Source organism: Mus caroli, unplaced genomic scaffold (assembly GCF_978045245.1).
Source record: "Mus caroli unplaced genomic scaffold, Mus_caroli_1 scaffold_17, whole genome shotgun sequence".
Classification (NCBI taxonomy): domain Eukaryota; kingdom Metazoa; phylum Chordata; class Mammalia; order Rodentia; family Muridae; genus Mus; species Mus caroli.
Window position 1 is genome coordinate 28,568,796 of NW_028227272.1, and position 16,016 is coordinate 28,584,811.

The following is a 16,016-nucleotide window of genomic DNA, read 5'->3' on the forward strand; positions in this document are numbered from 1 at the left end:
GAGTTGCCTTGGTCACTGTGTCTCGTCACAGTAATGAAACCATACTAAGACAACTGTGCGGCCACTTTGCTCGGTAACCTGGAGTAGATCACTTTTAAACCTTGGGGAACTTCAGGCTTCTGTTCCTCTCCCATTAAGTAATGGCACTAGACCCACTGGGCTCTAAGGGTCTTTACTGACACTCTGGCATTGAGTGACTCTGGGTTTAGCAACTCATGGCTAGGAAAAGAGCCCCAAATAGAATTCCCATCACTCTGAGGCTGAGAATTCTTTCAGCCATCCAAAGCTCTGGAGGCCAGGGCAGCCCTGTGAACATACTGCAAGGGCAGGGTCCCACCAAGGGTTAATTAGAAGGGAAACAACACAAACAAACAAAACATTCTGCATAGCTTGGGCCATAGACACCAGACGATTGTTTCCTGAACAGGCGAAGAGCCCGGAAGATCAAGTAAGAAACACACTGACTTTAAAAGACTCCCTGGCATCCTGGCCTTGAGTAGTCATGAGGACAGGCCCTGAACCGCTCCGGACAGACAGGAGATACAGTTAGAAGAGTCTTCTGTCAGAACAGCTTGTCTCCCATCACAGCTGCCCAGAGAAGCAAGCAAGTTCAGCAGGAGTCATCTCCGAAAGCATCAGCCAACTGGAGAAAGAGCTTTGATGTAAGTCAGAAATTCTTCAGGTTTTCATGATTAGCAAGAGAAAATAAAGATCCTGTAAGAGGACAGGTTTGGGATATAGAGGGGGCCCTTCCTGCCACCCCAGTCTCTAAATCGAATGAGCATATCTCTTTTGGGGCAGTGACATGTGGAAGAAGCAGGGCAGACTATGGACGGAAAGAAGAGAATGCATTTGTCTGTTTGGGGCAGAGAGAACGATGGCCATTTGGTGAAACTCCTCCCACTAAGAAGAATTGGATAGAGACCCTGGGGTTGAGAGGTAAGGTGCCAGGGAAGTCCTCTCTGTCTCAAAGATCCACAGAAATGATGACCATACCCATCTCTGTGGAACCATAGGGATGGGTTCCATTTGAATAACAAATCATTTACAATTTTAGTGGCTTAAAATGATTGTCATTTATTTGGATGCCAGGCTGTGGGCTGGCTGGGCAGTTCTAGCCTGGGCCAGTTGGGCTCTTATGTATCTGTGAAAAGCTGGCACAGCTGGCCCTGTCCTCATGCCTGGCAGCTGACTGGGCCTCACATCTCTCAGGATCTGCCAGGGTCAGTTTGTTTGTGAAGCCCAGATTTTCAAGAGTAGGAAAGAGGAGGCTTTAGAATCCTTTGGAGGCTAGGCTTGGAACCTGCATCTTGTTACTTTTTAAGATTTTAAAAGGCCTTTTATGTGCATAAATGTTTGCATACAGGAATATATGTGCATCACACACAGGACTGGTGCCCATGGAGGCCAGAAGATGCCATTGGATCACCTGGAACTGGAGTTATTTTTTTTTTTTTTTTTTTTTTATTATTTTTTTTTTTTTTGGTTTTTCGAGACAGGGTTTCTCTGTATAGCCCTGGCTGTCCTGGAACTCACTTTGTAGACCAGGCTGGCCTCGAACTCAGAAATCCGCCTGCCTCTGCCTCCCAAGTGCTGGGATTAAAGGCGTGCGCCACCACGCCCGGCTGAACTGGAGTTATTGATTGATGGTTGGGAGACTTTAAGTGGGTACCAGGAACTTACTGCAAGACCAATAAGCACCTGACGGCTGAGCCATCTCTCCAGCCCCAGCCTAGTCATGTTTTCTGCATTATGTCCTTCAAAGCAAGACAAAAGCCACCTATGGTGGCCAGTTGTCCCATTTTGCTTGGAACTGAGGGCTTTTCCAGAATATCAGATCTTTTTCACTGTGAAAATAGGAAAAGTCTGGACAAATAGAGAAAGGTGGTCACTATAACGGCCATCCCAGACTCAAGGAGTGGAAAAGTTAGCTAGACATCACTCCAAAGGCCTGTAAACAATGGAAAAGTGAGCACCATTAGTGATCATTAAAGAGACGCCACTCAAAGCCATAAGGAGATACTCCTTCATACCTAATAGGATAGTTCTTTTCAAAAACAAAGCATTAAAAACAGACAAAAAACCCACAACAAACATAAAATCACAAATGACAGCAAGGATATTGAAAACCTGAAAGCTTGTGCTTTTAGCTGTGGGAATGTCACATGGTATATATAGCCACTGTGGAAAAGGACCCAGCAACCCCTCTAAATTAAACAGGAATACTGTCTGAATCAGAAATCCCAATGCTGGGTATATGCTTAAAAGAATTAAAATCAGGGACCCAAACAGATGTTTGTATGCTCACTGACTGCACTGGCAGTATCTCCATCACTGCAAATGATGGGGGCAATCCAGGTGTCAATCAACAGATGCCCGAATACACACAGCACACGTGAGGGAGCATCCACCATTCCGTCTCTAAGAAGAAGGTGATCCGGCACACACTGTGGTGAGGGCTAACCTTAAGGAGGCTGTGCCAAGTAAAAAGAAGCCAGGTCTGAAAAGACAGGAGCCAGAGGATTCTGCTTACCTGCAGCACTAAGTTCTCACTTCCTGGGGTTACAAAGCACCATGACTGTTGCTGAGGGCTGCGTGTAGGCTCAGTGTGAAGTTAGTCTGCAATACAAACAGAGTTTCAGCTTTGCAAGAAGAAAAAGGTTCTGGAGATGAACAAAGTTGATGGTGTCACAACAATGTAATGTCACAACCACATAATGCCACAGATGTTCACACTTGAAAGAAACTACAATGCTTAAATATATGCTACATATATCTTATTACAATTCCTTTAAAAGAAGGAGGAAGATGGGGCCCCCTCTCTTCACAAAAGGAATGGAAACTATTGTGGCTACCCACCCCACAATCTGCCACAGGAATGAAGAACTTAACTAAATGGAATTGAGCTGTTGAAGGAGTTCATAATATTTGAGAAGATGCTCTGGGAGACAGCATGCAGAATCCAAATAGTGCCCGCTCAGACACTATTTCCTTCGGGAGCCAGCAGTATCTGAAGATTATTTACTCCAAGTGCGAAAAGAAGTAAAATTCTAGAAAGCTGGTGTCCCCAGGTGAATAAGATGGTAAGGCTACCTAGTAAGCCTTTAGCTCTGTCCAGAAAAACAGGACCAAACAACCATAATTCAGAGTCCTAGAAGAATCACTAGGGTATTCTAAAGGATTGGAGCCACCGTTTCTAGTGCCCTTTACGACCCCGGCATAGAGCTGGGCAGAGTGGGAATCGACGAGGAGCAGACCTGTTTTCTCATCCTTTTGCGGAACTCTGTGTGTGGAGAAAGGCTTCCTGGAAGGAGGAATAGGCTGGAAGGAGGATGTCAGAGGTGTGGGTTGGTGGGAAGGCCTGGCAGGGTGACGGTTGCTAGAGGAAGCCAGGACATAGGACATTAGCAACTGCCAGATTCCTGGAACACTGTGAGGGAAGGAACTAGAGGACATCGTGTCCACATTTCCCATGGGAAAGAGCCCATCCAAGGCTTGTTTAGCACCACTTTGGAAGCAGGTTAGCCTGGTAGTAGGAACATGGTTTCTTCATTGTTATAGTTATAGATGATGGTCTGCAAATCCCCTGGAATCTTCTCCAGGCTGATGCTGAGAGAGTATGTTGGTTAAACACTCACCTGCCACCAACAGCCCACCTCCTCTGATGCCATGTCTGCAAGTGAGATGGTGTCCTCCCACCTCTGAGGAACAGGCTCCACCTCCTCTGATGCCATGTCTGCAAGTGAGATGGTGTCCTCCCACCTCTGAGGAACAGGCTCCGCCTCCTCTGATGCCATGTCTGCAAGTGAGATGGTGTCCTCCCACCTCTGAGGAACAGGCCCCGCCTCCTCTGATGCCATGTCTGCAAGTGAGATGGTGTCCTCCCACCTCTGAGGGACAGGCCTCCTGGCTTAGCTCTTTGTCCCACCCAGGTATTTTCCTGCAGGTTTGTCTGTGTATCACATTTGCCCATGGAAGTAAGAAGAGGGCATCAGAGCCACTGGAACTAGAGTTACAGATGGTTGTGGGCCATAGTGTGGGTGCTGGGATCAGAACTCGAGACCTCTGGAAGAGCAGACAATACTCTTAATTGCTGAGTCATCTCTCCAGCTCTGTATCTGTCCTCTTATTAGCTACCTCACTGAGAGCTCCTAGGGTATCCCCTGATCAATTTTCCTTTGAGATGTTACAGAGAATCCATTCTTTGATCTCACAGCTAACACTTAGCTGTTCTGGGTTTGATCCTGACACTCACAGGTCAGCAATTGGTAGACACAGCTGTCTCAGGCAGGCTGGAGTGCCAGGGCATTGAATAGGGCTGCATGCCATGATCCCATCCTTTTTGGTGAAGATGAAAACTTGGAAGAACCCCAAGGAGAATGCATCTGGCAATTGATTTATTGTTCCAACTGCCTTTTCCAGCTGGGAAGATTGCCATAACTGAGAAGAAGCAGCTACAGTACTCAGCACCATCCAGCACTGTGACACTCTAGGAATCCTGAGATATGAATCTATCTATTGATCAGGGATCTGTTTGAGCCAGGAGACCAGGGCTCAAGAGGACTGATGGTACCCAAGCCTGACACCCAATCCTCATGAATTGGAACCAAACAGTGTAAGTGCCAGCTTGACCACCACTGCCCCATTCCTACCTATTAAAGGCAGTGCTGAAGAATGATCCAAGGCTACCTCCAGAAGCCATGTCAGGCCAAGTAAAACGGGACAAGATAAGGTAGAGGAGCACTGGAGAAATGAACTCAGCACTTAAGAGCAATGGATGCTCTTCCAGAGGACCAGGATCTAATCCTAGCACCCACATGGTGGCTCATCATGTTATATGTTATAGAGTTGTGTGTTATTTAGATATATAGTCTTAGAATCCAGAGATCTTCCTTCCATAGGCACCGCACACTCGTGGCACACAGACATACATGTGGACAAAGCAACCATATACATAAAAATAGCAAATAAATAACATTTGAAAGATAATATAGAGTAAGGTCCACTTGAAGCAAAGTCAAGTACCAGGATAGAGGGAGTTTACCGAGGAGCTAGCTCTAGGGGTGGACCCCCTTCCACCCCATTTCAGACCCAACTATGTTTGTCTCAAAGTATTTTCTTAAAACTCTCTGACATGGGCAGGCTGCCCGAATGACTCTGTGACAGGGAGAAAGTAAACAGCTAAGGGTATTAAAACCATTGTGTCCTTGAGAAAAAAATGCCTGCAGTAGGAACAAGAAGCCAGGAGCTCATTGAGGGAGGGGGGGGGGACGGGGGAGGGGGAGGGGGAGCACTCCAGCTGACTGCCACAAGGAGACTTCCTCGGTCAGTGTTCGGATGGACACCTTTAGACTCCAGTCTGAGGATGTTATCTTCCTTCTCAGTCAGGCTGTTCCCATCACCTCTGTGGGATGCTGTAAATACCTGGTTTGATGCTCTGCTATTTATTTACTGCTCCAATTGAAATGCTACCTGCTAATTGTTCTTTCACTTCTGTGTGCTACATGCTTAATATGACCATGCATTTGAAACTGAAAGTATGGCTATTGTAAATCAGTCTCCAGACTCTACAGAGCATAGCTGGCATCTTCAGCAAAACCAACAAGCCGCTGTTTCAAAGGATTGACTGTTACAGAAAGTCAAAGGGGGAAACAAGTCTCCAAAAAAAAAAAAAAAAGTTACCACTATGGGGACAAATTGGGCCTCTGCCACATGGGATGGCGATGAGAAGGGTGAGTAGTGGTAATTTAAAAACCTCCCGGCATAGAAACCTGGCATCCCACACCTGGATGGCTGGGCCAACACACAAATGCCTTCCTAAAACCGCAAGTGCAGGCCTAGGACACAAAGGATTTTGACCCTCTGTGTATTTTCTTTTCTTCTCTCTGTTGTTTTCAAAGATTATTCACTGCCCAAAGTCACTTGGGAACACATTTATCTTGGCAGGCTCTTAATGGAATGTAACTTTCTCTAGCTCTCAGACTTTTTCATGGAAAAAATGTAAAAGAGCCCTTGAAGAAATCCGAGTGACTACTAAGATCTTACAGTAGACAAAGCGTTACAGTTTAACCTGTCCATTAGCATGGACAGGCAGTCTTCATCTGTTACAGTACACCATGAGTGTGATTTGGACTCACTCCCATAATAAGTTGATAAATGTATATATAGTGTTATGTCTCATAATATTAAAAAAGAAAATAAAATTAAAAAGGAAACAGTAAATATGAGAGGAGGGGAGGGAGGAGATGGGTATGAGAAGTATGAGGTTATACTCTTGGTAAGAAAGGTCAAAAAGAAAAGAGCATTTTATATAAGAAAGGGGTGATTTGTATGATAAAATAAGATTTTGGTCCTAAGATGAAATAACTAGAATTTTCTAAAATGGGAAAATAGAGATAAAGACAAAACCAGAAGGCTGAAGCAAGTCACAGACGGTCTAAGTAAGCCACACTTACTTAGATGGAGATGGTATATGGATGGTTATATTTAGTATATGATGATTTAAAGTCATTAATTCCTAAAGTCAAAGTTAGTACACTGAATTATCAATAAAACCCTTTATTCCAATAGAACCCTTATTTAAATCAATACGGTTCTCTTAAGATACTGACCTACTCTTTAGTTTGTTTGTTTGTTTGTTTTGTTTCATTTTGTTTTTCAAGACAGGGTTTCTCTGTATAGCCCTAACTGTCCTGGAACTCACTTTGTAGACCAGGCTGGCCTCCAACTCAGAAATCCGCCTGCCTCTGTCTCCCAATGCTGGGATTAAAGGCGTGAGCTGCCATGCCTGGCCTGACCTACTCTTAATTAAGTATATGTGTATGGCTATGTGGGGGTATGTTCCCACAGGAGTACGGGTGCCTGTGGCGTCCAGAGGAGGGTGTTTGAACCCTTATGCTAGAGTTACAGACAGTTGTAAGCTACCCACAGTGGGTACTGGGAACCAAACTCAGGTCCTCGGCAAGAGAGAACACACTTTTGACCAGGGAGCCGTCTTTCCTACCCCGTGTTGATACACTCCCAATAGCATTTACCAAAGCTGGCTTGTAAAAAAAAAAAAAAGTTATGTCTACTTAAGATCAATTTGTGGTTTTGTTTTATTTTGCTTTGTTAGTTTTTAACCATTAGGGAGGAGAAGGGGATGAGTCTTAAAAGAAAGAGCAATCAGGATGTATTTGCAATTTCAATTTATTTTCAACAAGCTTTATCTAAATGTTAGAAGTCAAATGCGTAAGACTGGGTTCAACAACGAAAGCTCTGAGGCTTATGCTAATAAAAACGAAAGAGACAAATAGGAGAACCAATATTTGGCTCTTGCCTTCAAGATCAGCCAGAACCCAGGACATGATGAAGCCCCTCTACTTTAATCACCTGTCCTCTAGAACCCATAGGCTATAGAGTCTCCAGAGGTTGGACTCTCTCTATTCTAACCAGTACCTGCAGTGGGGAGAGTCAATGGAACATGTCATGTTCCCTTTGCTTCCTTCCAAAGGAAGCTACATGGTAAACAAGATGGGCACCTCTAGATTGCCCAGCTGACAGAGGGACAAATATAAGGAAGCTAGGGCTCCTTCTAAGTCCCTGAGTGCAACCCAATGAGTCTCAACTGACTTGATGGTGATGATGATGATGATGATGATGGAGGACAAGGAAGTAGAAAGAGGAGGAGGAAGAGGAGAAAGAGGAGGAGGAAGAGGAGGAGGGAGAGGATGAGGAAGAAGAGGATGAGGAAGAAGAGGATGAGGAGGGGGAGGACAAGGAAGTAGAAAAAGGAGAAGGATGTTGTTAATCTGTGACCACATACATGGTCTTAAAACACCCATCAGAAAAGTAAATGACATTTAACCATCCATCCAACTTCAGAAATTACTAACTAGACTCACTTGTTCAGGATTTTTAAAAGACCTCACAATGAGAATCAGTAAAAACCCAATGCAGCAATAAACCAACTGAGAAGTTAGATCTTTCTCTTCAAATGAGACTACAGTCAACTTCAGATAAGTGAATCTATAGCCCACGAGTCACAGCTCCTACTAATAAATAATTATCCTCTTGGGAGGTGTCTCCATAGCATTGATAACTCCTACCTGTGCCCAACAGACAAAGCCTTCCCTTGCATCTCTCTCCATTTTACTTAATGGCTAATCAAGTTTGTGCCTTCTAAATCCAACAAATTGTTCTTGGCACATCATACCCTGCTCTGGACATTACTATTTCAATTTTGATTTGTGTCTTTGGTTTTTATTCATGTACAACTGATGTCTTCCACATACCAGACACTAAAACTTCATATAATACTGTGTAGGGTCTTCGGCCACCTCTCTCTACCAAGAGCTGTTGGGTCACCTGAAGTTCCTCACCCAGGGCAACACACATCCACACCTTCTTAGCATGAACACTGATGAAGGATCATCCATCCAGATGAAAGCAGCCAGAGTGGCCATTGCCCTGTCCCCATCTGGGTTCAATTCTCAGCCCCCACATGACTGCTTACAACCATCTGTAACTCCTGTCTCAGGGGATCTGACGTCTGCTTCTGACCTCAGCCAGAATGTCACAAGCATGCAAGTGGTTCACAGAAATGCCTGCAGGCAAAACAGTTATCTTAAATAAGAAGAAGAGTGTGAAGGCTAGGCTGATTCTATCACAGGCTTCAAATTGGCAGTTCAGGAGACTATGCCCAAGAACTGAGCAAGCCCAGGCAAGCCCAGGCAAGTCAGTTACTAGAAGAAAAATAGATAGGTAGATAGATAGATAGATAGATAGATAGATAGATAGATAGATAGATCAGCAAACCCAGGCTTTCAGCAGATAGTCAGAAACTGCCCTGCCATCAGAAGCTGCCCGGCCACTTGGCCTGAGGCAAGGACAATGGATCAGTCAGCAATAGTTTCCAGACTTTCCTAGCAACAGTTTCCAGTCCTCGTGCCCTGGTAATGGTTCTGAAATGTCCTTAGAGATGGACTCATCAGATTAAGATAGAGGTCACCTACCCTGCAATTTCCATAATGTACTTTAAATCAGTACTTTGAGCTCACTTCAGGCTCTCCATCTTGAAATGAGAGACCCCAGCATGCTGGACTTCTGCAAAATAAAATGCTCTTTGCATTTATGTACTATTTGAGTCCACAGTACCATTCTTTGGTGATTCATGGACTCTTACAGGAAGAGGAGAAGAAGAGAGGGGAAAGGAGGAGGAGAAAAACAAAAAGAACTGGGTTTCCAAAAGTCCTTGAGGAGGGCATGTTATGATCAAAAGTATGAGTTAAAATAAATGTGAAGGCAAAGAAGACAAAATGGCAAACTTTAAAACACTGAAAAACATAAAAGATCTTGTAGCTAAGTATGAAATAACCAAGCTAGCAAGACAAGCAGAAAGTCAGGAATCCAAAATCCAACAAAGCTTTTCCAGGTAACTAATTTTTGGTTGCATTTGGTTCAAATTGTATTAAGTCAATCCTCCTGTATTTACATTAATTATATTCCCAAAAAGTTGTTAGGAAATAACAGAACTGATAATGCTTAATAACTAACACACACCCCCCACACACACACACTCACACACCAATTAAGATCCAGTCATGTTTGTCTCACTCAGCATGTCCTCTAGAACAGGCTGTCCTGGGGGCATGCTGGCCCCATAACTCTATGATAGGGAGAAAGGAAAATAACAAACATATAAGGGTCATTAAACAAACAAACAAACAAACAAGCAAACAAGCAAACAAGCAAAAAACCAAAATCATTGTTCCCTTGAGAACAGAGGTAAAGGGTTTTCAACAGAAGTTACTATTGTTTACCTCAAGATGTAATGCCTGTAGTGTGAAAAGGAAGCCAGGAGCTCATTCATGGAAAGAAAGCTCTCAGTCAGGAACCCTAGCTGGCTGCCTCACTATGGTTTCCTCATTTGATTTTGGATTTGATGATGTTGTCTGTTTGCTCTTTCGATCAGGCTATTCCTGTTGTCTCTGTTGGGTGTTGTGCCTGGTTTGACGGTTCGCTGTCTCGTTGCTGCCTGTCTATCTGAGATGTGCCGATGTGTTCCTTTATTTGTTACGTGCATGATAAGCTCCATTATTAGAGACTGGAAGCATGGTACAGAATACCACCCACAAGCATGAGTACCTAAGTCTGTTCGCAGTGGCGTGTTTTCAGCACTGGGAAAGCAGAAACAGGCAGATCCCTGGGGCTCATTAGCCAGCCTGCCTAGCTGAACCTGTGAGTCTGGGTCCTGATGACAGATAGCCCTTGCCTTAAAAACAAAGTAGATAGCTCCTAAGAAATGTATGCCTAAAATCATCCTCTGCCCTCCACCTTCCTGTGAGCCCATGAGTGAACTTGAGCACGCACGCACACACAAACACACACATGAAACCACACAATTATGTGCAGGTAGTGACAAGTGTCGAGATAACATGAACCCCTGAAGTTATTTGAACGAAGGAAAATATGAAGGAGAGAGAGAGAGAAGACTCTGCTTCCCCAGCCTCTCAGGCTAGTAGAAGCAAGTTAGAGAATCAGGAGCCAACTGAACAACTGAAGCTGCGCTCTACAATGTATTTATCCCTGTGTGGATGGATTCCACGTCAGTGGCTTTACACTGACACTGGCTGATTCCCTGCACTCTCCAGACTGCAAGCCCTATCTTCTTTTCCCATTTATTTGGGGATGAGATGACTCTACCCTAGATAACTTTCCCCAAAAGGATCCTGTGGAGAGCCGTGCAATCGCCATTATAAGATGGCACTGGCCTCCGCTGTGCCTAACTAGTAAACAAGCCTTGTGCGCAAGTGCGAGAGTGAACTCACGCTTAGTCACTGCCCATCTAGGGGCGTAGTAATGGGGTGATGGGCGAGCAACGAATCAGGAGCTGACACGCCACATCAGGTGCTGAAACGCCATGGCTGAGGGCTATATAAGCAACGCCATTTTCCGGGGTCTGGGTCTTCCCTCCTGAAGAAGCAATAAAGCTTTTTGTTGCAGAAGATTCCAGTTGTCCGAGTGTGTTCTTGCCAGCGAGAATGATAGCTGGGACAGGATCCCACTGTGCCCTGAGCTCTGGGCCCAGAAGCCTGCCCCTGAGCTTTAACCTGATGCTATGGCTCCCAGCAGGCATCTCTGTGGGAGACTAGGGAGAGGAGGAGCCACAGGCGGGCATTGCTTTGTGCCTGTAATAGAGCCGGAAGAGTTGTGAAACCCAGGAGATTCTACTAGGCTCTTCTGCAGTAAATACTTGTTATAAAAATAAACTCAGCCTGTGATTCCACAAAGAGCAATCCCCCAGAGCTGCCAGTGCTGGAAGTAATCGTACTTCTCTGGGCACAGGGCTCAGGATGCAGGCCAAGCCACAGGGCATGACGTGCATTTGAGCTCACATTCACAACTCTATGTCTCACTGAAGACTCAGACCTCACCGTTTCAAAGGAGGCACAGTCTTACCTGCAGCCCGGTATAGAGAAGTACAAGTCTGAGTTAAATAAATGAACAATAATCACCCACGTAGGGAACAGTGAGGTTAGTTATAGCGAGAGTGACAACAGACGACATCCAAGTTTTTTTTTCCTTTTTTTAATTAGGTATTTTCTTCATTTACATTTCAAATGCTATCCCAAAAGTTTCCCATACTCTCCCCACCCCCCACTCCCCTACCCACCCACTCACACTTCTTGGTCCTGGCGATCCCCTGTACTGGGGCATATAAAGTTTGCAAGACGAAGGGGCCTCTCTTCTCAATGATGGCCGACTAGGCCATCTTCTGCTACATATGCAGCTAGAGACACGAGCTCCAGGGGTACTGGTTAGTTCATATTGTTGTTCCACCTATAGGGTTGCAGATCCCTTCAGCTCCTTGGGTGCTTTCTCTAGCTCCTCCATTGGGGGCCCTGTGTTCCATCCAATAGCAGACTGTGAGCATCCACTTCTGTGTTTGCCAGGCACCGGCATAGCCTCACAAGAGACAGCTATATCAGGGTTCTTTCAGCAAAATCTTGCTTGTGACCCAATGGTATGGAGTTATGAATGTAGTGGTGTGGTCTTAGCTGCACTGAAACCCCTAGAATATCCAGAACAGGGGAGGATGTTAACTGTTCCAGAGCAGAGTGACCTAGGAAGTACACCCAGAGAAAAGACTCGGAATGTTGTGAGAACTCAAAACTAGAAGGACAGAATTCACAGAATTTGAAACTCCAGGGCCCAGAGAAGATGCAGAGGTAGAGGACCACCCCTACACATGCCTGCCTGGGGGAAAAAAAAAAATCTCAGCGGGGCATACGGAAGCCAACAAGGTCTTGTCTAGTCCATGCCCACAAGGAACTGCGTGAGCAAAGGAGAAGAAGCATGAAGTAATATGTGGTATGATTTCATTTCAACTGAGTTGGAGGAAGCCCTCTGTGTGAGCCGAAGACAGAGACACCTGAAGAAGCTCCCAAAGGAGGCAGCACTGAATTGACCTTGAAAGAGGAGTGTGAACCCTAAGGACAGATATAGTTACTGAGGCCCCAAGGTTATCCCAGCTCGTTAGCAGCTGGAAAGTAAGTCTTCCTGTGAATGATGCAGTTGCACATCCACACAAAATCTTGCTGAACGCTCAGAACTACCAAGCCTCCATGTTGCGCCTTTATCACCCTGAGGCCTAAGCTGTCTTAGCTCTCTTCTTCTCCATGGTGGACATGGCCATCTCTGCCTTGAGTCAGAGCACCTATAGTTATCCACAGGAGACCCTCGTGACATCTGGCCTATTTTCATTCCATCCTGGGATCCTCGTGAGGCCCTGCTTCTCCCGGTAAGCAGTAGGTCTTCAGTGATGTAGTTTCTGAGTTTTTCATGCTCTGGGCCAGCCTCTTGAGTAGTGTCACTGGCGGTCCTGTAAATAACACCAACAAATCCCTCTGTTCACCAAGCTGGTCTTCGGGGAACTCTTTGGTCTGTTTTGGCAGTTTGTAACCCATGCTGCCCTGGTCCTGTCCTTCTCCACAGAAGAGCTTGCAGGCGTGTGTCAGTGGGTTGATGTGGGTGCCTGCAGAAGGCCCTTGTGGTTTTGCATGCTATTGAACATATGATGCTCATTAAGGCTGAGGTCACAGGTGCCCCACAACCCCCCAGAGGCAAGTTAAATTTGCTCTCCTCTGAGGCTACAGGTCCTTAGAACCTATCTGAGATGTACCACTGTTCAAAAGAGCCTCTTAATCCCGTCCATCTTTTCCTTAGATATTCTGATGAGCCTGCAGAGCAAGCATCTAGGGACCTCCCCCCTTGCTTAACAACACACCTCACCTCCAGGTATGTGGTGTAGGAAGGAATCTCATTTCCTAGAAGGGAAAAAAAAAATAAAAATTACAGGGCTTCTGTGGTTGGGAAGGCAGGACGTAGAAACTGAGAACTCGTGTGGCCCCACCTCTTTATTTTATGGACTAGAAAATGAAGGGGTGTGTCCTGGCCCAGCGCCTGGCTCCTCTTATGACACTCCCTCCCAGGCATCTGGCTGCTTCCTTCCCCAGCAAAGCCAGCTTCTCCCAAACCTCTTACTCCTGGCCAAGTGCCAAGAGCTTCTAAGCCCTGTGACAGCACAGCATAGGAGCAAGGGGCCCGTGGCTTTCCTTATGTACAAAAGCATTCAAGAGATCAAAGCATTCACAGTTTGATGATGTTCCTAAATGCGAGCTCAAATTGCTGAGTTAAACAGCCAGCAATTTTTTCAGAGGCTTTCCGGAACAATTACCCAAGAAGGAATTCAACTGTGTTTGCCTTTGGCTCCCTCTCATCCTTTTGCACAGCCTGAGAGGGGAGGGGGAGGGAGTGGCTCAACAAAGGGAATCTTAAGAGATTATTGCTAATTACAGATTTTTTTTACCTACCTCCTTTCTTTCGGTTCTCCAGTTAATTAAATCAAGACCAGGTGTCTGCCAGATGGGTTAGCTGCTGGCTATTGTAAGAGATTACTAGATCCCAGCAAATGAGGTAGGGCAGATGCTCTTGAGTTTCGGAATCATTGCTGCTGCTGCTGCTGCCATCTTTGCTGTTTCAGCAGAAATTGGAAGAGAGAGAAAGGACTCTATTTTGTCAGGAACTTAGCCAGAGCTGAGAGAGCAGGCAGGTCCTCTGTACCAGCCTTTCTGGCCAGGGCATCAGATCTGAAAGAAGTCAGATCTCCAGTTACTAATTTAAAAGCAACTGCTTTGGGCTTGGGGATGTGTAACTTAGGACTAGAAGTCTGGGAGACCCTGGGTAGCAATCAGGGGTCAGTGCCCTCCTGCTCTTCTCTGCCGGACTCTAGCAACTGTCCCCACCACCATTTAAGATGAGAAAAATAAAAAGGCAATAGCAGAACCAGACCTTCAAAGTTATTCCGACACAGTGCAGACCATCGTTCACAAAGACAGTGGCCCTTCTCCAACATCTCCCATCCCAGCCCTACTATGGGGTAGAGATGTCCAATCCCATTGGCAAGTCCAGGCAGGAGCACCCAGGATCCTGGCTGGGGCCAGCATGAAGGAAGGAGGGGCTGGGGGGAGACCAGGAAACAAAGGTCAGTTATTATTCACAAAAGACCCATTTGTTCCGGCGTGTGAAACTGAACTTCTGTGCAGCACTGGGCCATTCACAGAAGCCCCAAGCTCACGCCCAGCCACCAGCTAATCAGTTCCCCATGCTTCCTAGAGTCTGCCTTCCATGGAGCAGCCTCTGAGTCACCAGCACCGAGCCTGTCTCTGGGTGAGACGGGTGAGGAGCAGCCAGGAGCGAGGGCCCAGAGCTGGAAGCACCATTTGGAAGCCGGCACACACTCTTCTTTCTTTGTGACTGAAACAGAGCAACAGAGCATGAACACACATCGGTTTGTGTAACTGGAATTCCTGTCTGAAGAACCAGATCCAAGGTGTCCTGGCTTTGGAGAGCTGGAAAGAATGACTCAGCTGTATCTGGCAGCAGATTGTCGTGGTGTGCTGCTTACTCTCTGGGGGAACAGAAACACACTATAGGTAACAATTTGGTCTATTCAATTAAAAGACAAAAACTAATAGAAACCCACTACCACCAGCAGCAGCAGCAACATCAACTCTGCCATCTCAAACCCATTCATTCCCCCATGATCTCTTGGTTCTGTAACTTTACTACCATCTTTGGGTCCCTTTCAAGGTCCAGGGTTACCTCTTCAGATTGGGTCAGGGAAGGAACCACCCAGAAAGGGGAGTGTGGCAGGCAGCAAGATGCTCCAGGCTCAGCAAGCAAAGCACTCAGGTTGTGTGGCAGTGCACGATTCCCCAGTCAGTATTACCTGGGAGTCCTATTGTTCCCTCATGCTCCTTGCCCCGAGAAAGAGATTTCTGTCCCCAAAGAAAGTAATTTTTGTCCCAGGTTCATAAACCAGAGGAACATTTTTAAAATACACCAAAACCAGGGGATGGGGAGATAAGCAGGAAAATGTTGCTACGTAAGCACGAAGCTCTGAGTTTGACCCAACACACGCCTAAAATGTCAGGGGTGGGGCATGCTTGTAACCCCAAGGAAGCAGAGGCAACAGGATTCCTGGGATGCTCTGCATAGCCAGCCTAGCCTGACTGGTGAGTCCTGGACCACTGAGAGATGCTCTCTCAAAAACAGCAGTGAGTCCTGAAGAAATAACACTGGAGGTTGACCTCTGATCTTGACATGCATGTGAGCTTGTGTGCCCACAAGAACGCACATACATGTGCACACACACAGAGACACCAATGTCGCAAAGAGAGTCTGAAGCATGGGCTTGGGAAACTCATCTACAGGTGAGACTTCTGTGCAGCCATGGCTAGGAATTGCTGGCCCGGAGGAGGCTCGCACGGTTCCAGAGTGAGTGGATGTTGACTCAACTGCCTCTGACATGGCCCCTCCGAGATTTCTTCTGGGTCTTACATGTCCCTGAGGTATGACAGCTCTTCCAAGCAGCCTTAGCCACACTCTTGGTCCTGCCCCACTCTAGACTCTCTGGCTGGATTTTCAACAGAATTCCTTATCAGCTCCTAGAAGCATGCAGAGATAGACCCTGC

At 46.1% G+C, this 16,016-nt stretch overlaps 1 protein-coding gene and 1 long non-coding RNA gene across 2 annotated transcripts in view; both read left to right on the top strand.

Annotated features, from left to right (window-relative positions):
* Positions 1-275: 275 nt before the first annotated feature.
* LOC147000621 (uncharacterized) lies at positions 276-1,434 on the top strand. Its single transcript, XR_015045780.1, has 3 exons — positions 276-662; positions 802-939; positions 1,367-1,434. It is a non-coding gene; the product is annotated as an uncharacterized LOC147000621 (long non-coding RNA).
* A 4,252-nt stretch (positions 1,435-5,686) lies between these two features.
* The window catches only part of LOC110311189 (uncharacterized), a 50,293-nt gene continuing 39,963 nt past the window's right edge, over positions 5,687-16,016 (top strand). Inside the window, exon 1 of the mRNA XM_021184433.2 lies at positions 5,687-5,732. Within this exon, the coding sequence (XP_021040092.2) occupies positions 5,687-5,732 (46 nt within the window). The remainder of the gene's footprint in view (positions 5,733-16,016) is intronic.